Raw genomic sequence first — 27,676 nt, 5'->3', positions numbered from 1 at the left:
GTCCTGAAAATGATTGAATTCTGTTAAATATTCAAACAAAACAAAAAAAATACAAAAACTTACTTAAATATCATATTTTGCTTTGAAAAATTGCACTGTGGAAGTGTCATAATTCATTTAATAAAGAATGAAAGAAAATTAAAAACAACACGAAACTATGTTAAAAGTTTTCTATTAGAAGGTATAATAAATAATAATAATAATAAATAATAAACTACCTTACCTGCTCTGGAGGTAAACCGTCCAGAGGTAAACCGGCGGTGGTAAACTGTCCAGAGGTAAACTGGCAGAGGTAAACCGGCGGTGGTAAACTGGCAGAGGTAAACCGGCGGAGGTGAACTGTCCTGCTTCGATATTTAATGACAGTTAACAGCAAAAATGGTTTTTGATTTTAGTCTTAAGTTAGCATCTAAGATGTTTGGATTAATACATAAGTATTTATTTAAAAATGTAATATCTGAACGAACTATTTGCATAGTTTTGACTTGATATATAAAAAAGCTAAAGCTTAGTGTACACGATTGCCAGATCTGCAAATATTGCCAGATCTGCCACTGAAAAATTTGTCTCGAATGGCTGACAATCGTGTACACACCAAATTAATTTGCAGACAAATGGTTTGGCTCCTAATTTGCAGAAAAATATCTGCCAATTAATTTGTAGATTTCTGGCAATCGTGTACACGCAAGCTGACAACCGTGTACACACCAAATTGATTTGCAGAAAAATTTGTTCATCAATCATTTTGAAGACAAATGAATTTGCAGATGTGGCAATCGTGTGTACACAAAATTCACCAAATTTTTTTCATTTTCTGACGTTTCTTCAAACGTCTGACAATGAGTAAATTTGCAGATGCCGTTTGAGGAACATTTGCAAATTTATTCATTTTCAGACAAATTTGGAGAAAACTACTAGGTAAATTTTAAGTTGTTTTTTTTTTTCATTTCAAAGAAAATGTATAAAAACGTTAACATTTATTCAAATAGTCGCAACTGCTACGTTTTTTTATATTTATCATATTTTTTTATGTTTCACTTTGTTTCAGTAGCTTTAAAATTTTCTGACTGATGCGATGTGTGACAAATTGTCACTGACAATGAGCTGAAAATAAATTTGCAGATCCAAAATTTGATTTGGTGTGTACACGGTTGGCAGAAAATCTACAAATGTTTGCAAATCTATTGCTAGCTATTTGGCCAAATTAGTTTGTCGAGATTGTCAGACAAATATTTGGCAACAGATTTGCAGATGTTTGTAGATATATGCAAACCGTGTACACACAAATTGAAATTTTCAGCTCATTGTCATCTCATTGTCAGACGTTTGCAGATCTGACAATGATTGTCAGACCTGGCAATCGTGTACACTAAGCTTAATAGACAAAAGTGTTGGCTATGAAAAATTTATAAAACTTAGTTGTAAGTATTACCATTATTTTTTTTCATTGAACTTACATATTTTTTTAAAATGTCCCTACCTCCTAAATGGGGTGAAACAGTTCCCCTCCCAAAGTAAAATATGCTTGTTTTTAACTGTTCTATACAAATCCGTCATCAAACTTTGTCGCCTGAGTTATAGTACTCTTCACAAAAAATGCAATATCTAATGTCACCGTAGCCACTAGGTGCCACCCTTAAGGAAATTCTCATCACTATTCCTTATTTTCGTGGTGAATTGACTTTAGAGGGTGGTGAATTGATGTTAGCAGTGTTGAATTGATGTTACACCTAAGGGTGCGTGTAAGTTGACGTTTCAGCTTGTAGCAAACCAGAATGACAGATTTGTTTCCGGTCTTTATATGGTGTGTCTATGGTTATAACGTTTACCGTAATTCATTGACAAACGAATTTTTTTTGCTAGAATTAATTTGTGAAAACCAGAGAAAGAAATATCAATCTCTCAACTGAAGTTTTTTCTCTCTGCTCTCCGAGGTTAAAACACCGATACGAATTCAACGCGCTATAAAAAATTAGAGTAAGAGGTTTCGAAGGGACGTAGACGAGGAAATTTGATTTTCTCGATTAGTTTTTTCTGTCTGACCTTAGTAGATGACTAGATGCACAGGTATCCGTACCACTCGCTTAGTACAATCTAACTTTTTTAACAATAAAACTCTATATATAGCTACTCTCTATCTGTCAAGGAGAACTATTTTTTTTAAATTCATAGAAACTAAAACCAAACCCATTCTCACATTTAGTGTTCCGGACCATCAAAATGCTTCATTATATTCTGCAGCCACATCTAAATGCTTTATTTTCAATGTTTTATGGCCTCGTTCAAAAACTAAACAATTCTAACCAACAGAATCTGACGTGCTGACATGGTCTTAAATTGGAAGATTTGTATACCTTTTTAATTTCATTCCAAATAAATGCTGTAAATGTATATAAAATAAGATTGATCAAATACATATTTAATGATTTATTAGTGCTGGTTTTTATTTACTTAAATTATTTACGAACGCAATATGTGCTGCAACTGGTTAAGTATAATTGGAAATGGACACAAGTGTAATACTTTGCAAAACGACAAAACAGACAATTTTTTCAGCTGTAGTTTGCTTAGAGCATTTTTTGGCGACGTTAGAAGTTCAGCTGGAAACAATAGGCGGATGGCTCAGTATTTCTTTGTACAGACAATGCTACGAGAAGCCTACTTGTGAAGTTTCATTGCCAACTTTAGCTTCGTTTAGATTCCTCAATTAAATTAGTATTTTCATCATTTAAGCAGTTCGATAATTGCAAGACCAAATTTTAATTTTGTTTGTTGCAGGAATATTCCTGAAAATTTCTTTTTGAGGGACTATGTTAGAGTTAGAATTTCGTGTGTAGTTAGATTTTGAAATACAAATTTGAGGTAACCATGTTTTAAAAATAAGTTGCTTTGTGTAAAGCATTTTTAATATATACGTAACTCATTAACTTTGTTATTATTAGCAGCACTTTTATTAAACATACCCTTTAAACAATAATAAGTTAACTTAAGCTTTGATAACTAAACATTTTTACGAAATGAATGAAAATAATATTTTGCTTTAAACTGTGGGAATTAACTAAAACAAACTTCACTTCTTTACGTCAACAATAAACATTAATGTCGATTCTTTGATCTTTAGAACGATTTTTTCACGTTTTCATTTTGTGATACATGTCAAAATTTTTATTTTATTTGTTCTGCTTTTATTCCACAGGTTCGCTATAATCGTTCTGATTAGTTTTTTAAAACATTGGTGTTCCTTTGATGCAAAGTTTTTTCTTATAGTATTTTTCGATTATAACTCCTTTTTTAAACTTAATATTTATTAATCAAAATGAAATTGAAGAATAGTTGCAATGAATTGCAAGCTTAAATCATTTAAAAAAAACTATAAATATACTTGGATAAGTTAAATTAATGCAGATTTTGATAACTTACCTCCCCATTTTGTTTTCGCTTTTCAAAGTGCCACTAGCTCACGGCATGGTTTTTTTTTGTTTGTTTTCACATCTATTCATGGACTAATTGTCAAAACTACAAATACAACAATGTAAACAAACGGGTTTGGGAGAGTGAAACGTACGAAAGATTCCGATCTTGGTAAATGAAGTATATTTGGATACATCTATTCATAGACACATAAAAATGTGAAATCCAACAACAATTTGGTGCGGTGTTTTACTTGTTTTGACAGACGTTTTCCAATGTTCGTATTTTCCTATCGAAAATGTTTAAAAATGCAAACATTGAAATTTATTTGGTAGAGTCCTTGGAACAATAGTGTATTTACTTGTAAGAACACGTCCAAGTGAGTTACAATGTTTGTATTTTCATATCAAAAATGTATAAGCTTAAAACTATTACACTTAATTATTATTAGATTATGGAATGTACCATTTTTAAAAGTTCCATACCCAATTTGTAACGTCTCAAGAATGTATGGATATATGGCATTACGTCTCTTTGGATAGTTCTTTAAATTCTCTCTGTACCATTTGTGCGTAAGCCAAGCGTTTTCAGTCTGCAAACGATAAAAACAAAGCTAACAAAAATCAAGCGATGATTTCTCTGCAACTTTACCTGATGGGCAAAGCCCAAGTTTAATTGCCTGGAATTACTCCAAAGATAGCCACGTACATAACAACTTCAAAGAACGTATGAGCGACGAAACGAACTCAAAGAATCCACCTTGCAGCATGAGGTGTTTGTCGGTGGTTGTTTCGCAAGCGGCATCCTTACGCAAATTGACTTAAATCATGTTGGACTTGTATTGCTGTGACCACCTGAAGTGGAAGATGAAGCAGCAACTGTACTGCATGAAGGTTATTTTCTGGATTGAGAATTACGATGGTGTTGTTCCTAAAACGATAAAATATCTTTTACCCAAATGAACTTGCAACAAAGTGTTGTGAATCACAAACCCCTTACGAATCCCTCGGTATTGGACAATACCGCTGTTATCCATGCAAAATATTGAAGCATCCAACGATGTAAAATGTGACAAATTGATTTTACTCTTGGGCGAGAAGATTTGTATGAATTTTGTTTTCCTATCGAAAAGTTTAAAAATGCAAATGCATTATGTGTGATGTTGAGGTGATGTCAAACTTTTATCATTTTTTTTTATTTGAAAAACTTAACTTATAGTTAAATTGTTAAAACTTAGTCACTGTTTTGTAATTATCAAAATACTTTTAGGAAATTGTCATCGTTTTTAAATTCGAGAAAAAAAGAATTAATATAACATTCAAAAAAGATAATATTTGGAACGTATACTTTTACCTTAATCGGAACTCTTTTTATTAAATTTAAATAAAAAAAAAAACAACAGTTTTGTAAATTTTTGGTAATATATATATATCGAGTTTTCTTAACATAATATAACAAATGCCTTGTTCAGACAATTATAGATTTTTATTGAATTGAACCCTTTTGAATATAGTGAAGTTAAAAATTAACAATTTCTTGCAACTTTCAATCACAAAGTCCTAATCTAGCCAAAGTTTCTTTTGCATTTAAATAAGCTGGATTTAAGAAAAAAATAATTTATACCGGGTATACCTTAATCCATATTCAATTATTATTATCGAAATAAGGCTACGTAAATACTCAAGCAAGAAAAAAATAATTTAATTAATATGTTTTTTGTTGGCAATTTTCTCAATAACTGGAAGATCAATCAGTTGGATGCGACTAATAATAAAATAAAACTAATAAATCTTGGTTTTATCCTACCTTCCGCTAGTTGTTTTCCAGCTTCTTCTGAGGATTTATTTAGTATTTTATATTAAAAAAGAAAAAAACATAATTAAAAGATGCACAAAAAGTGCGAAAAGTTTAAATATGGACAACACTAGTATCACCTTATTTAACAACTAAGGTATGGCCACACTATACAAAGCAGAATAATTTACCAACATTTGAAAGCTTGGTGTTTATAGTTTATAGTTTTTTTTTCTCGTTTTATAGTACTTTTATGAAACAAGATTTTTTGTTAAGATGACAGAATCCACTGGTGGCACTGGCTGACAGAAGAATGACATGAAAACATAAATCTGAAACGATTAAGGAGTGTAACAATAACTACTATGCGCTGTCAAAACGAAAATTACAAAATGGAGAGAAAATGTTTTTGATTAAAGGTAAAGTCTGATTTTTTGTGCCAATTTAAGAAGTATGAACATGCATGTATTTTCCTTAGAAAAAAAACACGAATGTTTAGATTTAAATTTTAAATTTTTATGAAAGCAACGTTGCTAGAATAAGCCTCATGCATGACTGAAAATAAATTCATTAGATCTGTTTTTGTTTGATTTATTTTTTGAAACATTATATGAAAGTTGTGAGGTAGGTCTTTTGGATGAATAGATAAGTGCTTTTTGGCATTAAAAAAAAAAACTGCATTGAATACATCGGTACCAAAAAAGCCAAATAATTGTATTCGCATGCAATAAACGAAAATATGCCCTAAGAAATGTAATACGAAGTTCTTAATACCTATTATTCCATAACATAAAAATAATTAATTATAATGAATTAGAAATATATAGACAGCTGTGTAAATTAGCGCAGAAATTCTAAAACAGTTTATGCATTTCATATTTTTCCATTTGTATGTGATTATACAGTATCCAACCAAAATAGACGGAACAGGAATTATAGGATATCTGCGTGTCGCTCAAACTACCAAGAAATTTAGCTTTGTGTGAAAAACGTCGTTTTCCAAAACAAAGTAATTCATTTTTCAAAAACAAATGATCGAATTTGATATTTAAATCCCTATATACAGAACTACAAGTAACAACACCTGAAATATTATATTTGTTTCATTCAAAATCGTAGATGCGAAAATCCCGAATTTGTTCAGATTTTTTAATTCATAGTTTTTGTAATTTCGTTGGAAAGGTACTGATCCCTTGATAACGAAATTGATATTTTCAATGCTGTAGCACGCTTTGTTTCCGAGATAATCGACTTCAAAATGTGTGTTATGATACATCGCTGGAAAGCTACTTATCTCCACACAATAAATTTGCTATTTTCAATGCTCTAGGACTTAGTTTCCGCGATAGTCAACTTCAAAGTTTTGAAAAAAAAAATTCCACAAAATGTATATTGTGATATATCATTGAAAAGGTACTGATCCCTAGATAAAGAATTTGATATTTTTAATGCTCTAGGACATATAATCAACTTTAATGTTTTGAAAAAAAAAATCCACAAAATGTATATTGTGATTTATCGTTGCAAAGGTACTGGTCCCTTGATAACGAAATTAATGTAGTTAGTTGATAGTTTCCGAGATAATCGACATCGAAGTTTTGAAATACAAAATTCCAGAATGCATATTATGATATATCGTTGATCCCGAGATCACGGATTTAATAGTTTCCGAGATAATCGACTTCAAATTGTTTATTTTGATATATCGTTGGAAAGTTATTGATCCCTAGATCACGAGTTTGCTATTTTCGATGATAATCGATTTCAAAATTTAAATGTATATTATCTCGAGATCAAGAATTTGATATTTTCAACACTTTAAAATTAAATTGGGTGGCGCAACAGTCCGTTATGAACCAGGGCCTAGTGACTTACAACTCGCAACCATTCCTGTGTGCGAGTACTGTTGTCAGGAATGGAAGGAACCTACACTTTTTCATGACAAGAATTACTCTTGGAGGAATTGTCAATTCCTCGCAATCCGTCTCCGGCAGCGCGCCCATTATGGTTCAAATTGTGCCAGGCCAGTCATCAAAGAGTAGAGATGATCTACCCTTTTGCCTTGCTCATTTATCTGACTTTGCAGTCCGGTTAGTTGACCTTGAATGCTCAGCAACAAGGCTACAATGTCAGGCTGCACCTCTGGTGCCTTAGGCACAGGGGACTTTGGGGCAACCGTTGTTGGTGGAGCCTGTCTCGTGTTCCCATTCCTTGACACCATTTGGGCGTAGAAAAATTTGGGATCTACGAAGTTTTGTGTTGGAGCCTGTTGAACTGTTCGACTTCTTTCTGCTTTTTGACTGGCCTGTTTCTGTTTCATTTCTTTTACCTTAGGGCAACTCCTATAGCTAGCCGGGTGCCCTTGGTTTCCACAAAGGACACACTTGAGCAGGGTCAAATCCTCAACCCGCTCATGCCCCAGCTTGCATTCTCCTTCTTTGTGGGTTTCTCCGCACCAGACACAACGCAACTGCATATTGCAATTGGCATTGGCATGGCCAAACCTCTGGCACTTCTTACATTGTCGAATGTCGTCGTACCTTTTTAATGTCTCCCATTGTACGGCTTGATAGTCGAGAGATGTGATTTTCTTCACACTATCAAAACTGCTTTCGGGCGATAATGTTACGAGGAACATTGGCAGCCTATAACCCTCTCGTTTGGACTTCACCGTAGTTAAAGGCTTGACCCCGATAAAATCGAGATAGTCCGTGGCTTTTTGGCGGAGCTCAGCTAAGAGCTCCTCCGGTTCCGTGCAGAAACTTGTGCCCTTCAGATGGACCGTCTTAAACTTTTCACTTTTAGGTGAGTAGCTGAAGAACTCAGCTGTGGCCTCTTTTAGCAACTCTTTTACTAGCTTTTATTCGGCCAGTGAGAAGCACTTTCTTTTTTGTTTAAAATTTTTATTTCCTCCTTCAGTTTCTTCAGACTTTCTTCAAATTCACTTATGCCTGCAGATTGCAGGGCCTGCATCAGTGTATTTTATTCTTGGCGGATTTGGTCAACATCCACCTCCAATGCTTTTTTTGTCGACGGCTCTGGCTTTGTTAAGCTCTCAGGTCTGTTTTTCGGTGACTTATACCGCCCTTCTCCTCCATCAGAGACGTGCACTGGGGTCTCCGAATCGTCACCCTCAGATACTTCACTCTCTGAAGTCATCCCTGTATTATTTAATTATTTAGTGGCAACGTCAGCGGCAGCTTTCCTTTCAAGGCTGCTCGCTTAGCTGCGTTGGGTCGCTTTATTAGGTTAGGCGTCTGTCTTTTCCTTTTAACAGATGATTGCGGATCCGATGTGTAACCTGATATTACAGGCATTTTTGATACCGCTGCTGGAACTGTTCTGGCATCACCCGATGTGTCAGCAGAGGTATCTTTCTATACCCCTGCTCTATTCTTCTTCACCATTTGTTTCTCTTCCCAACTAATAAAATCCACAATTTCTCGGTTGTGAAAAAAAGCTATCAATTTTTTGGTAGACTCCGACTGGGACCCGAACCAACGACCCTTCGATCTGCCTTCGGACGACACTTTTTTTTTTTTTTAATTCATTCTTAAACCTATCTTAAAGCTAGACAAAAATTCATAAAACTAGCCTAATTATCCATAACTTACAACTAACTTAATGGTCCCATACGGACACTCTAAGTTAAACTATAACACTTAAAACTAATGTCTTTCGGCCCTAAGATCTATTTTACTTCATTTAAATTTTATTTATTTTGTATTTATTAGAAAATTTACTAAAAACTAATATCAATATCCTTTTTTATTTTTACTTACAAACTACTTAAAATAAGGTCCTTAAATAAAACTTAAAACTAACTTAAACTAACTATTCTACCTATAAACTATTTAAAACTAGAACAACCACAGCAGCAAATCTAACTATCTAACATTTTTGTTTTTCATATTTTGTTGCCTTTTTTTTAATTTTTAGTTATTTTTTTAAATGTTTTTTTTTTTAATTTTTGTTTTTTTTTATTTTTTATTTATTTTTATTTTTTGTTTTTTTTTTCGTATTCTTTTTTTTTTTCGTGCCACCATGCCTATTCTACTTAAAACTAAACCCTAATACTATTAAACAAGTGTGTAAGCCGGCCAAGGCTTAAAACCACATCCCGACTATCCAATATCAAATGCCGATTGAAGCCACCAAAACTGGTTCTCCTGCTTCACCCTATCAATTCGGTCCCGTTCGGACACAGCTCTACTGAACCGAAGGAGCTCCGCTCCGCCTTGTGCCATGACGTCCCGATTGTACAGGAGTCTCCTATCCACGGTTCTTCGTCTGACGTGGTAGATTAACGGAACTGCCAATCTATCCTGTATCAGACCGCATTTGTCTAAAAAGAGGAATGCCTCTGGTGGAATGAAGCCGCTCAAGCGTGCATTCTCAAAATACTCGTCGTTCGAATAGAACGCCCCGGAAATTAAATTGTTGGTCGAAGACATAGCTCTTGCAATGTGACCTCGAACGAGTTTTATCACGAAATTGTCAATTCTGTTGATTCGAGCCCCGTTGTATAGGACCTCGTTGGAATAGTAATGCACATAAGAAGATTCGGCTGTTCGATATAAGCCGGTACAGCGTCGTAAACACTGCCGCTCGAACACCCGAAACTTCTCCATCTGGGAAGGGCCAACTCTGAAATACACAGGACAACCATAAACGATCATTGGCCGTATGTGGGCCATGTAGCAAATTACCTTCACTCTGGGGTCAAGCCGACTGCTAAAAAACAGCCGTTTCGTCAGAGCGAAGGCTCCTCTGGCCCTGGTCAGAGCAGCATTTACATGTCTGTCGAAATATAAATACTGATCTAACCAGATACCGAGGTACTTCACTACACTTTTGTTCGCTAATGGCTGCCCATGAAGATCAACGATGACCATCTTGCGCCAATTCTTGCACGTATCCCTCGTGGCCCTAGCCAACGGAGTCCGGAACAGAATTGTCTCCGACTTCAGGACATTTATTTTCAGTTTCCAGTCGTCGCAATATCGCTGAATCCTTACGACGCCGCGCCACCTCCACTGGGCTATCGATTGTTAATTTTAATGGTGGCAAACTACCAACTTTGCTTTTTACTTATCACTTGCACTATTTTAACTTTAAGATAAATCTGTAAACACTTCTTCACACTTTGGAAGTCAAAGATAGACTGTCCAACGCACTAACCATCATGCCAATGGTACTACATTTTTCAACACTTAGTTTCCGAAAAATTCGACTTCAAAGTTTTATTATTGTTATTATTATCTTTATTTTTTCAACATATAAAGTACAAATGTTTTAATATAAAAGTTTACGAGCATGGGCTTAAAGCCGTCGGCCTATTATATTTAAAATATACATTTATACATTTTAAAAACAGCAAGAAAATTGAAAAATTGTAGTACATTAAATATAATTTTGCCAGTTAACCTACAGGATTGGTTTATACCTTCCTGGAATCCTTGAAGTGTGTAAGAACATTGCATTCACACTTTTTAGTAAAAATCAAAACAACTTAAAAGACCACGTCCAATTGCATTCCAATGTTCGTAGTTTCCTATCAAAAATGTTTAAAAATGCAAACATAGGAAATCACTTGGTCATGTCCTTTTAACAATAATGTACTTATAGGAGTGGTTTGTACCTTCCTTTTTTCTATTAAAAATGTTTAAGCATTTTTTCATTAATTTTTGATCGGCTGTCTTTGAATTAATAAAACACTATTCAAATTTGCATCCGGCTTTTAATTGTCTATGGAACCTATGGTTCCATTTTCTTTTTATTATTATTTGAATATATAAAAATCCATTCGAACACAAAAGTAAATATTAAAAATCTAAAAATATTTCTTCCTAATTGCGAAATCAATAGAAATGATCGGATTCCAGGTAGCTGAGCATTTTTCCACGAATTTGTTGCTTGGAATCTTTCTTGATTTCCGTTGGAATTACACCACACTGACCCAACATGAATTCCAATTCATCGGTGGTCAATTTTTAACCACGATGCTCCAAGGTACCAATGAATTGCTTTCTCATTTGGCCTTCAAAATAGATAAACACTGTTGGCAGATGCTTCTCTAGGAAATTTGGGATGCAGGTGGTGGCTATCGACCGCAGAAACTTAATTTGTGGGAATTTTATGGCCAACTGTTGCCTATGGTGGTGTATGAGCGAACAGAGCGGCACACCATTTGTGTACAATTGCAGCACAACCCACTTCACTTCGTTGACGTAAATTTGTCCGAAAATTTCCCACACTGAACCAAAGAGAGCCTTGTCTGGGAATACTGGCATCTATGCCATTCGTTTGTGACGATTTTCCTCGCGATTACTTCGTCTTCGGAGTCTTCAGATTGTCCAATTCGTCCATGTTCATGTCTTCGATATTTTTCTGCTTCTCCCCAATAATTCGATTCTCAGTGGCATTCTCGAGCATGGGCGGAAGGATACCTTTTGCGCGGAAGACATCATTCCATTCGGTATCTTCATTTGGATCTTGCATTTTTAAACAAATTAACAAAACAAAAAATATTTCATTTAACAGCTAAAGCAGCATTCACATGAGCGCGACCAACGAACGACGAATGACTTACACAATGTGAGTTTATATACGTTTGAAGACATATTTCCACACAAATCCTTAACAAAACGATAGCAATATAGTTTCTTTTTGATTTATGATGCATACTTTTACTTTTCAATATGATATATTAATAAATTTAAGAAAACAAATTTATTCGTCACGAAAAAAATTGAAGTTGATACGAACTGTCAAACCTTATTCGCGTTCCTTATTATCCACACTTTCAACGAATAAAATAATCGCTCGTACTTAACCTAAAAAATCAATCTTGTTTTGGTTTCGGTGGTCAAAGTCAAACTTTATTCGCAACGAATTAAAAACTCTCATGTGAAAGAAATGTCAAAATCGACGAATATTCGTTCATTCGTTGGTCGTGCTCATGTGAATAATGCTTACAATCAAATCTAAAATTCTCACCACAGCAATTTAATAAAAAAAAAACTTCTGTCAAAACAAGTTAATGCACCGCATCGAATTGTTGGATTTCACATTTAAAAATGAATGTAATGTCAAAATATCAAATACAACAATGTAAACAAATGGGTGTTGGAGGGTACAACATACGAAAGATTCCGGTCTTTACATGGTGTGTCTATGGTCAAAAACTCAGTACAGTAAACATATATTCACCGATACGAATTCAACACACTATACAAAATTGGTGTAAAAGGTTTTGAAGGGACGATGACGGGGGAATTTGACTCTCTCGATTAGTTTTTTCTCTTTGGCAGAAGGTACAATAATAACAGGTACAAAAATAGACAAGTGTCAAGGAATTTTGCAAGTTATTTCACGATATAATTTAATTTCGCAAGCTTGAAACCAATTTGATTTTTTATTGTTTACCTTAAAGTTTAAAATATCGCTCAGTTCAAAAAATTCATAACAATTTTCCTCGAACTCTTGTATTTTGTATATGAAATTTTGCTTATAAGAATTTTAAAATATTTCTTTCGACTTAATTGGTTGGTTAAGACTGAAAACTAATTTACATAGCACATAAAAGTCAAATGCAATGAGATGCTTCCCAAGCCGTTTAATAGCTATGATTTAGATTTTCGCAAAAGGCAAATCGACACGCTGAAGATTTTTAATGACAAGTGAGTATCTTGTAGGACTATATTTAATTCTTGGCTCAGCTTAATTGTAAGATACAATCACATTTTCATTGCTATGTTAACAAGTGTACTGGAAATAATCGAAAACAAAGAATATCTCATCAAATTTGAATCAGGAGGTCGTATTTTCCACCTAAAAGTTCAACTGAGCCCGAACTTTCCTACCGAAAAACCTAAAATAGAAATATCTCCACCAGTTCAACATCATTGGGTTAGTTCGAATGGATCTGACGTTGAAACTGCTCCTGGATTGATAAACGTAGGTATTGCTATAATATACAGTAAGTAAAGATATCAAGGAAACTAATAACTTAAGTTAAGTTTAAGGTCTGTCTTTAGGATTGTTATCTATACACTTAACTAAATCAAAAATGTAATTTTAATTAAATATATGGAATAAATTTAAACAGCAATATCTCTGTGTGTGAAGAATGGAAGAAACGGAAGATATTTACAATTTTGTACTCATCCAAACGCCTACTTCGGAAAAAAAGTTTAGAAAAAGTTACTGATATTCTAACCATTTCTCACAAGCTGTATTTATCGCAAACAAAAAACTAAGACCTAAGATAGAATTATTCATTATTGACTAATCTGACTAATAACTTCAGTTATTACTATTGATCAATTAAAACTTTCAAATAACTCTTGAAATGATGTACATTTATATGTGCATGTATAATTGTTGAAGCTTGCACGGTATATTAAGCTTAAGTCAGTATATTTTAAAGTAAGGAAACATGTTTTAAATTCTACTATATTTTTTCAACAGTACTCTCAGCACTCCGATTTAGGACGCGTTGTCCAGGCCACTATAAGAGAATTTGAAAAGCATCCTCCTCCATTTTTATCAATAAATGAAGTTAGTCCAAATGCGTGCGTAGTTAGCAGCAAAGATGGTTCACCTTCACATAATTTCCAAAGAAGCATAAAAAAGGAATTTGATCTCCCAAACTTATCTAACATGTCCTTGGATGAACTTAAAAAGTTAGACGGTGATCCAGAATTCTTTGACGACTTTATAGAAGAGATGTCAGTTGTTCAACATCTTAACGAAGAATTGGATTCAATGATCAACCAAGTTGAAAACATATCGAGTATTATTAAACACAAGTTGACGGAGTGCTAACTTATATAATATATATTATTCTTTTAAGGAGAAAACAAAACAAAGGAATCTCACTTAAGTGAACTTAAACTCAAGCTTAATGATGATGTTACAGCCTTGAAAAGTCTCGGTCAAAAATGTGATCAACTAAACCTTAAGTATTTAAAGAAATCTGAAGAATTTGCTCCGCAATATATAAGAGTAATTTAACTCGAAAATCTTTATTTTAAATAATTTAGTTTCGTATTTTAATTTTAAAGGAAGTTCTTCAGGTAGCTGCTTCCAATTCAGATACTGATTGTGAAAAAAATGTAGAACAGTTTTTAAATGGAAAAATTGACGTCCAAACATTCCTTAATAGTTACACATGCTCGAAAAAGATTAGCTCTGAGCGTAAAGCAAAAGAAGAACGTCTGGGACATCAACTCAGTGCACTCGAAAGAGCTGGAATCTAAAAGGCAAGCCAATTCACTAAATTAAACCGTTTCAAGTGTGAAATAATGCATAATAATATAGATAATACATAATATGTTACGCTTAATTGTTTTTTTTTGTAATTTTGAAATTAAAGTGTATGTACGTTGAAGGAAAATTGATTCCTTAAAAGAAAATTAAATAAGAAATTTATTTCAATGGAAAACAATTTTGTGGCTCAATGTAAAGAGAGCAAAACCAATTATTTTTGTTTGCTACCAATTTTAGACATTTTTCAATTTTTTTACTGATTGCTAAATAAGGAATATTTTTACAAGTTGGCCAAAACACAACAAAATACAAATTTAAAGACCTCATTATTTTATAGTTAAAAGCGTATAATAATTCTAAGAAGATACAATATAATTTTTATAAGAGGTAAATAGCAAAGATTAATTTATTTTCTGCACAATTCCATTTAATGTTGAGTGTAATCAAATTAAAAAAGAAATAAGTAATAGTTCTTTACATTACAAAGTACAAATAGCGATGGGCTTGCCTGAGAAATGTTTTCTAAATAATATTATTCTTAGTAGTTTTTGTACGATGATCTGACAGTAGAAATTAGTGAAGTATAGTTCCAAGTTGGAAATGTATGACACTTGAAAGCTAAGGAGTTGCCTTGGTAAAATTGTACGTTCATAAGAATGCAGTTGATTTAAAATGAATTCACTTGTGTTGTCTGAACCTGACCAATGTTGACCCCAAATATCTCACGACACAATTACGCAATCGATTTTCTTATTTTTTCAAAATAAAAAAAATACGTTTTACATTTAAATTTCGTAAAATATGATGACCGATTTTCAAGATACATTTCCAGAAATGGCTTGCGTATTCGAACGAACTAATGAAATGTACAAGCCATGTCTATCGATAAGTTGATTAGCTGGTAATACATATTTTTTAGGACGAGTTCTTTCATTACCATTCTTAAGGGCTGACAAAACTTTTGATATAAAAACAATGAAGTTAGTCGTAGTGGATCTTCCTTAAAGAAAACCATGTTGAGATGGGAAGAATAAGGGCTTGCAATGGGAATAAACGGAATCATAAACTAGGCATTAAAAAAAGTTTTGGGATGCATGAAAGTTTCGCAATAGGTCTATAATTGTTAATTTCAGTTTTATTGCCTGGTTTATGAATGGGAAATATAAATGAATCTTTCCATATATGAGGAAATACCTTGGGAAAAAGAGAATTCAAAGAGTCCAGTTAGAGGCTTTGACAGGGAATGCATACATTCTTTTAGAACAACTAATGGGACGCTATTAGGACCAGGATCAAATATTTGTTTGAGGCTTACCATTTTGGAAAGTACCATTTCTTTAGTCATTGCGAAAGATAAGAGAGAGGTCTTAGCGCAACCATCTAAGTAACTAAAGTAGTGAAGACCAGGATCATGGACATAGAGGAAATATATTAAGAGCTTTGATTTCATTCGAAAGTGTCTTCCCATATTGGCAACACAGTCCACTACATTCAGATTTTCGTACCATGATTCATTGTTGACGACTCTGAAAGAAAGATTATCAAAACGTTTGAGTTTTTAAAGCGCATTAGGTTTCTATTATACTTACCTAATAGGAGATAGATCACTTGTTTTTACTAGTGTCCCAAAGTACATCCTGATGATTTAAAATTTAATTCGCAGAAATTGTATTTTGTTTTCCGTTTAATTTTCGTTGTCAAAATACTCACCTTGCTGTTGATCTGTCAAAACTGGGTACAACTCAAATTGGGCTACGTTCGCATTGCAGTTCTAGGGTGTGCCTATACTTTCAGTATAATTTTTTCTGTTTTTAGGGAAACTTTTCATAAAACTTATAGAATTTGTTTGCCAAAAGCAGTCAAATATTATTTTTATCACAGTTTTCACTAAAGGAGTTGCAAAATTAATTTTTCTTAAAATATTGCATTATTTTTATTATTATTAATATATATATATTATTAATTTTTGAATTCAACGGGTCTCTTTTCTGAACGGCTGAGTTCACCTGATAGTTTTTTCCCCCGTGGTTGAGCAATATGACCACAAATTCAATAACAACTACATTCACAATGGCTTGGTCCCATAAGAAATGCACGAGACAACTAACACATGCTTATTCTTATGGACAAAAACCTCGCAATTGAGCTTATAGGCCGAAAGAGAGCAAACCCATTTAACCCGTACTCTAGATAATATATTTCCCATATGATCATATAGACGTTCAGTATAAGATTTGCTAAATTTTTTAGCAAATAGATTCTGTTCAGAAATGATATGTATTATTTTTTGATCTATTATAAATATTAATGTTCACATAAATAATCATCATTAACTATTGTTATATAATTAATATTCAGTTTGATCAATTCGTTAATTTTTATTTTGCTTTATAACTTAACTTAAAACTTAAAATTATTCAATTGCCAAACATAGAATATTATACCCTATGTATTTACTTTCTAAAGCTAATCTCTTAATCTAACTAAACTGTTGCGGGGCAAGAGGAGGTGTGGAGGTGGGTGAAGTGGAAGGGTAGGATAAGGATGAGGTAGGAAAAAGAGATAGGAAGATTTGGAATAGGTTAGGTGAGATCCGGGGGACGCGGCCTGCTTGCGATGCACGGCGGCAGTTCGTCGGACGGAGAGGGGGGATCTTGCCCCCGAAACTCAACCTCGCCTGCAGACAAAAACATAAATCAAGCCAAGGAATGAGGAAAAGGGAGGAAACATAAACGGACAGACTATTGGCACATCAGGGCACTGTGGATGTTGTGCAGTGAGGCCATTACCCACCCTACCTTTAGGTATCCACGGTTTTGGATACCCCCAAAGTGAAATGAGAAATGAGAAAAAAAGAAATTGGTACTGAAAAGCCGTGTTTCAATATTAAATTTTGATACCCTTTGTAGTATCTTTCGATCCTATTTTTTTCTAGGAAAGAAGTAACGACGATGCCCTAGCTCTCTACCCCTATAGAGCTGTGTGGAGGTGTCGGCTAAGACTAAAAAAAAACAACCCAGTGACGGGACGCGATCCAATCGCTCACGCGATTTTCGGTACCTCACAAGAATGTATTTGTAAAATAAATAACAAGAAACCAGAAAAATTAAATAAATTGAGAACTAAAAAAAAGTAACTTCCACGCCGCTACTAATTGTACAAGTATAAATATTTTTGTACACGTACAAATCTTTAAACATAGCAAAACAACTTAATTATAGGACAATCACAACACAAAAAATCCACGAGGTAAGTATAGGTAGGTATATAGTATATAGCTGAATCTAACTGATTGCGCGTATCTATTATTGATCGCTATATGGATGGAATTTTCACTTTTTTAAATTTATGAATTCCTTTCTTTTTATGGACATAGGGATTTTTAAGCTATCCTCTTTCGTATTTGTTTAATTTTCTTCTTTGAATTCAACCTTTGTTTTCTTCTTTGAATTTTCTTCTTATCAATAAAAAGTTTCCTTTTTTTATTTTGGCGGCGGCGGCCCAGCTTTCCGCAAATGAGTTCGGGCCGCCGAAAATAAAACTGGTATATAAAAAAAATAACTATAATTAACTTCCTATACTATGAAAATTCACTGGACTCACCACTTTTCTTTTGTTCTTCACTTCCCTTCCTAATTTTTCTCCCAGAGTTATTGGCTGAACCACAAATTAAACTATCTTTCCACTATAGACAATCTACAATTGACACTTTACTATAATGAATTAATTCAAAAATCATTTTTTATTATTAAACACCTTTTAAATTTAAAAAAAAACACCAGAAATCGTCGTTTACTGGTTCAACTGTTGCTTATATTTTGTTTATAATATTTGAATTCGAATAATCACTGTCTTTACACCTTTTTCACGCCTCTGTGTGATAGTCGGCTAAATGAGGGTATGCTTAAATAAGAACCCACACCGGCAAAAGTATATTCAGACGATGTATCTCTAACTGGAATATCATCCGATCGCATACCCACCTTCACCTAGTGTATTGCTCCACTCACATCATCAAACCCAAATAGTGGGAGGCCATGCTGGTGTTAGTACTCCTCTAAAGATATAGGGGTATTATTATCCCCGAGGTGTGTTCGTAGGTCAAAAATTGGGGAGACCTGTAACACAGAACCACATGAGACCAGAACACTACAAACATCACATCACATAATTATGAAATAATAACCAAAACATATAATCCATAACAAACAATAACATGCAAAAAAATGGTTGTTCACGAAGTCTGAATACGAACATAAGACAAAACTAGTATCGTAAGAATTCAGGTCACACGCAACTTAACTAATCTAACACGCAACCCAACTCATCCGGCACCATTGTGAGCAAGCAAAACACGGCTGCGCAGTGTGCTTTCCTCTAGTAAGTTCATGTTTACTTTTCCCTTTTTTTTGTATTCTTGTTTTTATTTCATATTTTGTTTATTTTCATTTCTTTTTTTTCAGAAATTACAACTTTAAATACCTGAATATGTCCAGGCGTCCGCAACAAAATTTGTTGCTTATTGAGATATATTCTCAATAAGTAGCAAAAACAGACATTTTCGGCCGCCTGTGAAAAGAATCCAAGCGAAGACGATAACGGGACACTCAATGGACGCTGAAATAAGTTTATTAATTTCTATTTATTTTACTTTATAGGTACAACTTATTTATCCCTTTTCATTTTAGATATCTTGGCCGATTAACTGACTGTGGGGAAAAACCCACGTTAAAAGCCGGGCAATCCCTTTGGTGCAACGTTTAATTTAAGGTAGACCTTTTCAAAATGATTATGCCTCACCTAACAATTTTTTTTTTCTCAGCTGTACCTCTAGACCTGGACCAAAAGAAAACTACATCTTGATTTCCGACCTATATCAACCTTAGTGATTTTAGGTGCGATTTGTTTTCAATATAAATGGTAATTATCCATTAGACAAGTGAAATTACGTATACATACATAAATATCTATACATCTAACCATCAACATGCATTTCCAGGTATTTTTTTTTGACTGTTGGGACCCTACCTGCTGGAGAGACATGGTGACCAAAGTTTGGGATGCTGGGAGGTACCAATTTTAAAACTGTATTTACTTTGTACCTAATATCCACTAATTTGTTTGCATTTTTTCTTTCAGAAATTGTAAAATCAACCAGTTAACGATTTGTACTTTCGCTTCATCTCTATCTGCCACCACTACGAACTTCTACGTTACAGCACCCATACACCATTCAAGTGATTGTTGGTGAGTGATCTTTTTTTTATATATAACCTTATTTTGATTGATTAAATTATAGTTAAACAAAAAAAATTAAAAAGAGGCTGGGATGCGACCCACACTGATAACTTCCCATCCCGTCTATCGATTTGTCTTGCTTAAAAGTTTGTCTTTATGTATTTTTACCAAATTTCCGCACTATTTTTTGTAGATTTTATTTTTTATGAAAAAACGGACTGTTGGATTTTTATATACAAATTACTGAATATTGAAAACAATATTTTCTCCGAAATAAAATATGTTTGAAGCCAATATTTTTAATTTTTGAAAAGCTATTTGAGCCGAAAGTAAATTTTTACCAAGTTTTAGTATTTTTTTTTAGAGTTTTATTTTTTGTAAAAAAACTGTCAATTCGAATTTTTTAAAAATTGTACCAACTGTCGAAAACAATATTTCTTATAAGATAAAATTAGTTTGAAGCCAATATTTAAAATTTTTGAAGAGATATTTGAGTCGAAAATCAATTTTTACCAACTTTTATACATTTTTTTCAGGTTTTTATTTTTTGTAAAAAAACTGTCAATTCGATTTTTCTCAAAATTTGCCTTATGTTGAAAACAAACTGTTGAAAACTGTCGATTAGATTTTTCTCAAAATTTTATCAGATATCAAAAACATTATTTTTCGTTGCACAAAATTGTTTTAAAGATGAAATCATATTTTAGTCGTACAATTTTGGAGGTGACAATTTTTTTTTTCACTTTTATTGATTTATAAAAAAACCGTTATATTGATTTTTTTCAAAAAATATAACTGTTTTGTGTCACGTTACAATATATTATATAAAATTTAATTCAAGTCTCTAGCGTTTTTGGTTCGTAAGATATTTAGGGTTAACCAAAATTTCCACCTTTTTTTCAAACTGCTATGGTAAAAAAACCACCCACGCAATTTTCTTGAGAGCCCTTTCTGCATCTTTCTGCCTTATTATCTGTATAACAAAATTTATTTGAAGTCGATATCTCTTCTGGTTCTTGAGCTATGGACGACGAAAAAAACGTCGCGAACGTACGGACGTACGGGCGTACGGACGTACGGACGTACAAACGTACGTACACACGCACGCAAAGACATCTTTCTAAAAATCTTTTATTTCGACTCTAGGGACCTTGAAACGTCGAGAAATGTCAAAATTTTCAATTTAACAAATCGGACCCATTACAATAACTTCCTATAGGAAGTTAATAAATTAATAAATAAGTTAATAAATAAATAAATAGTAGATCAATTATTAAAATCAGTAACTTTTGTAAATATCACAGATCGTAGTTTTCAATCATTGTGGATAGTATTTAAGTTGGTAAAATTAGTAAATTAAGTATCACAAGTTAAGTAACTTAAGCTAAATTATAAGAAAATATAAATATCACAGATAATAAATTTAAAGCTATCAGTCTTAGTAGGATTAATAAAGTTAGTAAAAGTATCACAGATGGGATGGTTAAACCATTTTATCACAGATAAAGAAAAATTTAAACGCTATTAGGCTTAGTAAAATTAATAAAGTAAGTAAAAATATCACAGATGGGATGGTTAAACCATTTTATCATAGATGTTTAATAAAATAAGTTATGATATTAATAAATAAATAAATAAGAACATTTAACATTAAGTAACATTTAGAACATAAAGCATGCAATGAATATAATAAATATATATACGAGTATATACTTAAAATATCCGAGTTTATACACATTTCCATTAATTAAAAAAATATAAAGTAATCAAAAAAAAAACAAAATGTAAATTTATCAAAAACTGTACACAAAAAATAAATAAATAAGATAGAAAAACTGTAATCTGTAAACTTGAACTAAACAAAACTTAAAATTGGAACAAAAAGATATACATATACACTGCATCAAAAAATTGCACGTACATTTGACTGTTTAGATTGAAAATGCACATACTTTATCAAAAATACTTATTATATATTTATTTTTTCATTAATTATTTTCTTTATAATGATAGAAGTAAAAACAAAATAAAATTCTGTTACATAGACTTCATAGGAATAAAAAAACAATAACAAAAAGGGATGAAACTAAAATTAACATACAAAATTGCACATACACTTTAAAGTTTAATAGTTAATTGCTTCGTTTAGTACCTAGTATGGTAACCTTTTGCCTTAATAACATTCTTTAAAGGGGTTTGCATGGACAGGACTAGTTTTGAAGTCACTTCCGGTGGAATTTTGTTCCATTCTTCAATTAAAACGGCTTTCAGTTGATTTTTGTTTCTTATTTCCGATTCTCGGATTTTCTTTTCCAAATAATCCCAAAGATGTTCGATGGGATTTAGATCTGGGGATTAAGGAGGATGAGGCAACTGCGATTTCACATTATACAACAGCCATTCTTTCACAAGCCTTGAGGAATGCTAAGGGTCGTTGTCTTGCACTAATGCAAAGTCCTCGCTTAAGCCCATTTAATTGGCGCTGGCTTTTAAGTTGTCTTTTAGTATTTGCAGATAAACCATTTTATCCATCGTCGACTCAACAAATACTAAATTTCGCACCCTGCTAGCCCCCATCACTCCCCAGACCATGACATTTCCGCCTCCATGCTTCACTGTTGGCTGCATATTTCTTGTCTCCAAGGCCGTGTTTGGTTGCCGCCACACAAACCTTCTTCCATCCGACCCAAAAATTTTGAACTTACTCTCGTCAAGGAATATCACGTTCTTCCAGAAATCATCTGGCTTCGAAACATACGCATTTGCATAGTCCAAACGCTTTTGCACGTTTGTCTTCGAAATATAAGGCTTTTTTCTTATTGCACGTCCTTGATAACCATTTGAATGTAATACGTTCCGGACTGTTTGTGGGTTTAGTGATATTCCATGACTTACTGTGATTTCTGCAGCTATCTAAGGAGCACGTATTTTTGGGTCAACCTTCACCATTCTTACGATTTTGCGTTCCATTTTGTCATTTAAAATTTTTTTTTCCGACCTCTTCCTGGGGCCATTTCGAAGCTTTTGTTTTTTTTCATAATTTTTTATCACGCATTGAATAGTTGATTTTGATCTCTTAACAATGGATGATATTTCAGAATAACTTTTTCCATCCTTTTTGAGATCCACAATTTGTTTTTTTATTTCAATAGGAACTTTTTTATGTGATGATTCCATAATTAAAAAAAAAAATTTAATCGCAAAAAAAAAACACTTTTAGCCAGATCAATTTAACATAGACTGAGTAAGAGATTTAATCTCATGATCGTACGAGTTTTTGGCTTGGAAAAGATCCGTTATTTCATTTTTGTAGAAAAAAACAACCGTGTACGTACATTTGTTTGGTGTACGTGCAATTTTTTTATACTCATAGAAACATACAGCTACGAGCAACTAATTAGAAACGAAATCCCAATGAATGAAAATGCACCTGTAAAATCTAACTGTTTTTTTTTCTTTAAATTATTTCAATGTTAGTTTCTTGTATACTTAGCTGTTGACTTCTAGAGTGATAGGTTGTGCGATATTGGTACTTATACGAAAGAAAACAACAAAATTGTAATTTTTTTCCTAAATTGCAGAGAGTAGCTAATTAGAAACATCTTGCAGCAAAGCTTTATTCTTAGAAATTGGTATTTGTTTTAATATATAAACATCAAATTTTGGTAGGTATCAATTAATAAATAATATGTAATCGAAAATAGAACTTTAAATTCACCGTTAGAAATGGGAAAAACAGCGACTCGGAAAGCTATTTTGGAGCTAAGAAAGTTAAATTTGTCATACAAACAAATTTCTGATAGATTGAACTGTTCCAAAAAGAAAGTTTTTAATGCCTTGAAACATTTTGAAATGCATAACACCTGCGAAAATGTGCCACGAAAGACAAGACCACGAAAAACTTCAGTTCGTGATGATAAAAAAATCATCAGACTTTCAAAAGCTGACCCCAAAAAAAGTGCAAGAGTTATCCAGCGCGAAGTTTGTGATGAAATAGATTCACCAGTTTCAGTCTGGACCATAAGAAGGCGATTGGTCGAAGCTGGCTTGCATGGTCGAGTTGCACGCAAGAAACCAATGGTTACCAAAAGGCAAAGGCAAAAGCGGCTTGAGTTTGCTCGATATCACTTATGGTATCCAAAAGAACAATGGAAATTCATCCTCTGGTCCGACGAAACCAAAATAAATAGAATCGGTCCCGATGGCAGAAGATTTGTGCGGCGGCCAAAACGAAGAGAATTCGATCCAAAGTACACATCCGCGGTTGTGAAACATGGTGGAGGATCTATCAAAGTATGGGGATGCTTCTCATGGAATGGCGTTGGGCCAATCCATCGAATTGATGGCATCCTCACAAAAGAAAAATACGTGGACATATTGCGGGATGTGATGTTACCATGGGCAGAGGAAAATTTACCTGTGATTTGGAAGTTTCAGCAGGATAATGATCCAAAACACAGTGCCAAGTATACCAAGAAGTTCTTTGAAGATAATTCCATCAATGTTCTAGACTGGGCATCCTCCAGTGCTGACCTCAATCCCATAGAACACCTATGGGGGGATGTCAAGAACTCAATAAGTGCACTTAAAATTTCATATATGGATGCGTTATTTGAAGAAGTAAAAAAATCGTGGTTCTCTATACCAGTTGAAAGGTGTAGGGCGTTAATATCGTCCATGCCAAATCGCTGCAAGGCAGTTTTGATGCAAAAAGGTTTTCCAACAAAGTACTAACCAAACTCCATTTTTTTAAGAATTTTAAGTTTTGTTTTTTTTTTTTATTATTATTATTTGTTTACTTTCATTGTCGTTTCTAATTTGTTGCTCTCCTGAAATTGTGTCTTTAATTTAAAAATAAAATTATAACTTCGATTTTTTTTTGTTTTTTGATTTCGACCTTAAATATTTGTAAAGAATAATAGTCAACATACAAAAATAAATATATACAAATTGTTAAAGTAAATACAAAATTACGAAAAATATAAAATTTGTAGAGGATTACTATCGTTTCTAATTAGTTGCTCGTAGCTGTATGTCTATGAAAAAAAAGTTATAAGAAGAAAGGTCGAAATTTGTATTACCTGTTAATACTGTACTTACATCTATGTATCATTTTTTGTTCAAAAAAAGTTAAACGGTACGTGGATTAGGTTATAAGTACATTAAATATAATAAATTTATTTCAATTCGATTGATGTACGTGCAATTTTTTGATGCAGTGTACATATAACGCTTTAGTGGCTCTCTAAATTTATAAATTATTTTTTTTTTCAAAAAATGTGATGATGTTCCAAATCTACAATATCTTTTTTCAATATTCCGTTTACAAATGTTTATTATTTCCTGTTATGAATTTGTAGTCTTAAGATTATAACACCAAGTTCTTATAATATATTTATTTTTATTTCTCATTTTGAGAACATGTAGCTAAGAAGAAATACATAATAGCTTAACTTTGGGCTTAGAAGTAACTATTATGATTTTATAGTTACTAATTTCTTATTTTTTCTTTTGTTCAGAGTATCCGAATGCCTGGTGTAAAGCATATGTACATATCGACTTGAAATCGATCCGTTAAAAATGTAAAATGTCTCCTTTTGTTGGCAAGGATGAGTATATGAATAAAAACAATTTGTTTAGATTATATCCACATTAAATTTCACATTATTTAAAAGTCCTTAACAAGCAGTATTATGACTGGCTATCTTGATCTTATGCATGATAACCTCACTACCTCACTACTAGAACCATTAGATGTATTTATGATAATATTTTAAAATGTAATTCGGGAAACAAATAATTTTTTATTATTAATCAAAATATTCGCAGCTTGCGTCGAAATTTCGATTTATTGGTCGGAAATCTTGAAGCTTTTTTCTATTTACCTGAATTAATTTTTGTATCAGAGATTTGGATTTATTCTGATGAAACAGAAAATTATAACATATCTGGTTATAATTTTCACGCAAGTGCAAATGATACTTATTCTGGTGGTGGCGTAGGAGTTTTTGTACGCGCAGTGTATGAATATGAAATAAAAGTTTTTAATCTAAAAAGTGCAGATATTATCGAAGTGTGTTGTAACATATATGACGAATTATTTACTTTTGTTTGCATTTATAGATTACACGCTTCATCTGCCCTCTATTTTATAAATGAAATGTGAAATTTTTTTAGTCTTAAACGATCGAAGAATCTTATTATTATAGGTGATTTATACATAGATGATCTAGTAAGTAGTTCTGTTTCTGATCTTTATAAAGTTCTCATAGCCGAAAATGGACTTACATCTTTCGTAAACGAAGTGACTAGGCCTTGTTCTGGTACGAGCCTTGACCATGTTTGTTGCGGGCGCCTGAACATCCTCAGGTCCTTAGGGTTGTAATTTCTGAAAAAAAAAAGAAATGAAAATAAACAAAATATAAAATAAAAAGAAAAAAAGGGAAAAGTAAACATGAACTTACCAGAGGAAAGCACACTGCGCAGCCGTGTTCTGCTTGCTCATAAGTAATAATGGTATCGGTGACTGACAGTTCTCCAATCTCTACACGGATGCAAAATAATAGGTGTGTTCCAAGGGCGAGTTGGGTTGCGTGTTAGATTAGTTAAGTTGCGTGTGACCTGAATTCTTACGATACTAGTTTTGTTTTAGGTTCGTATTTAGACTTCGTAAACAACCATTTTTTGCATGTTATTGTTTGTTATGGATTAAATGTTTTATTATTATTAATGTTATTATTTCGTTATTATGTAATGTGATGTTTGTAGTGTTCTGGTCTCAGGTGAATCTGTGTTACAGGTCTCCCCAATTTTTGACCTACGAACACACCTCGGGGATAATAATACCCCTATTTTGTTAGAGGAGTACTAACACCAGCATGGCCTCCCACTATTTTGGGTTTGATGATGTGAGTGGAGGAATACAATATGTGAAGGTGGGTATGCGATCGGATGATATTGCTGTTAGTGATACATCGTCTGAATATACCTTTGCCGGTGTGGGTTGTTATTTTAGCATACCTTCATTTAGCCGACTAGCACACAGAGGCGTGTAAAGAAAGTGAATTCGAATTCAAATTCAAATATTGTAAAAATAAAAACGACGATTTCTGGTATTTTTTTCTTAAAGTTAAACGGCGTTCAATAATAAAAAAAAAAAATGTTTTTTTTTTTGATTTGATTCCTTAGAGCAAAGAAAGTGTTAATTGCCGATTGCCTAAAGTGGAAATATAATTTAATTTGTGATTCAGCCAATAACTCTGAAAAAAGAAGAGAAGCGAAGAACAAAAGAAAGGTGGTGAGTCCAGTGAATTTTCATAGTTTAGGAAGTTAATTAAAGTTATTATTTTTATATACCAGTTTTATTTTCGGCGGCCCGAACTCATTTGCGGAAAGCTGGGCCGCCGCCGCCAAAAAAAAAGGAAATCTCTTAATGAAAAAAAAAAAGTGGAATTCAAAGCACAAAGTTAAACAAATACAAAAGAGGATAGTGTAAAAATCCCTATGTCCATAACAAAAAAAGGGATTCATAAGTGATTCATAGTGATAGTGATAGTGATAGTGATAGTGATAGTGATAGTGATAGTGATAGTGATAGTGATAGTGATAGTGATAGTGATAGTGATAGTGATAGTGATAGTGATAGTGATAGTGAGGGGCCATTTCGAAGCTTTTGTTTTTTTCATAATTTTTTATCACGCATTGAATAGTTGATTTTGATCTCTTAACAATGGATGATATTTCAGAATAACTTTTTCCATCCTTTTTGAGATCCACAATTTGTTTTTTTATTTCAATAGGAACTTTTTTATGTGATGATTCCATAATTAAAAAAATTTTTGTAATCGCAAAAAAAAAACACTTTTAGTCAGATCAATTTAACATAACAGACTGAGTAAGAGATTTAATCTCATGATCGTACGAGTTTTTGGCTTGGAAAAGAACCGTTATTTCATTTTTG

At 32.9% G+C, this 27,676-nt stretch overlaps 1 protein-coding gene, 2 long non-coding RNA genes and 1 pseudogene across 9 annotated transcripts; 2 read left to right on the top strand and 2 right to left on the bottom strand.

The window, feature by feature from the left end:
• Positions 1–62: 62 nt before the first annotated feature.
• On the bottom strand, positions 63–12,402 carry LOC129946436 (viral IAP-associated factor homolog; annotated as a pseudogene).
• Positions 12,403–12,556: 154 nt separating this feature from the next.
• On the top strand, positions 12,557–14,547 carry LOC129946434 (vacuolar protein sorting-associated protein 37A). 4 transcript variants are annotated; one of them, XM_056056620.1, is made up of 5 exons: positions 12,557–12,887; positions 12,927–13,164; positions 13,678–14,002; positions 14,063–14,214; positions 14,274–14,547. In XM_056056620.1, the coding sequence occupies exons 1-5, from the start codon at positions 12,808–12,810 to the stop codon at positions 14,466–14,468; spliced, it is 990 nt and encodes a 329-aa protein (XP_055912595.1). In that variant the 5' UTR covers positions 12,557–12,807; the 3' UTR covers positions 14,469–14,547. The 4 variants fall into 4 exon arrangements, with proteins under 4 accessions (XP_055912595.1, XP_055912596.1, XP_055912598.1 ...); XM_056056621.1 differs by having other exon boundaries at positions 12,558–12,887; positions 12,939–13,164; XM_056056623.1 differs by having other exon boundaries at positions 12,561–12,887; positions 13,022–13,164.
• A 3,716-nt stretch (positions 14,548–18,263) lies between these two features.
• LOC129946442 (uncharacterized) lies at positions 18,264–26,906 on the bottom strand. Its single transcript, XR_008781600.1, has 3 exons — positions 26,181–26,906; positions 26,005–26,104; positions 18,264–18,596 (listed from the first exon to the last, which is right to left on the bottom strand). It is a non-coding gene; the product is annotated as an uncharacterized LOC129946442 (long non-coding RNA).
• On the top strand, positions 18,804–20,244 carry LOC129946440 (uncharacterized). 4 transcript variants are annotated; one of them, XR_008781597.1, is made up of 5 exons: positions 18,804–18,858; positions 18,942–19,248; positions 19,301–19,548; positions 19,618–19,725; positions 19,778–20,244. It is a non-coding gene; the product is annotated as an uncharacterized LOC129946440 (long non-coding RNA). The 4 variants fall into 4 exon arrangements; XR_008781596.1 differs by having other exon boundaries at positions 18,810–19,104; positions 19,167–19,248; XR_008781595.1 differs by having other exon boundaries at positions 18,810–19,248; positions 19,301–19,398; positions 19,478–19,548.
• Positions 26,907–27,676: the final 770 nt, after the last annotated feature.

Source organism: Eupeodes corollae, chromosome 2 (genome assembly GCF_945859685.1).
Source record: "Eupeodes corollae chromosome 2, idEupCoro1.1, whole genome shotgun sequence".
NCBI lineage: Eukaryota > Metazoa > Arthropoda > Insecta > Diptera > Syrphidae > Eupeodes > Eupeodes corollae.
Note: the sequence above shows the minus strand (reverse complement) of the source record. Positions and strands in the feature narration are given on the sequence as shown.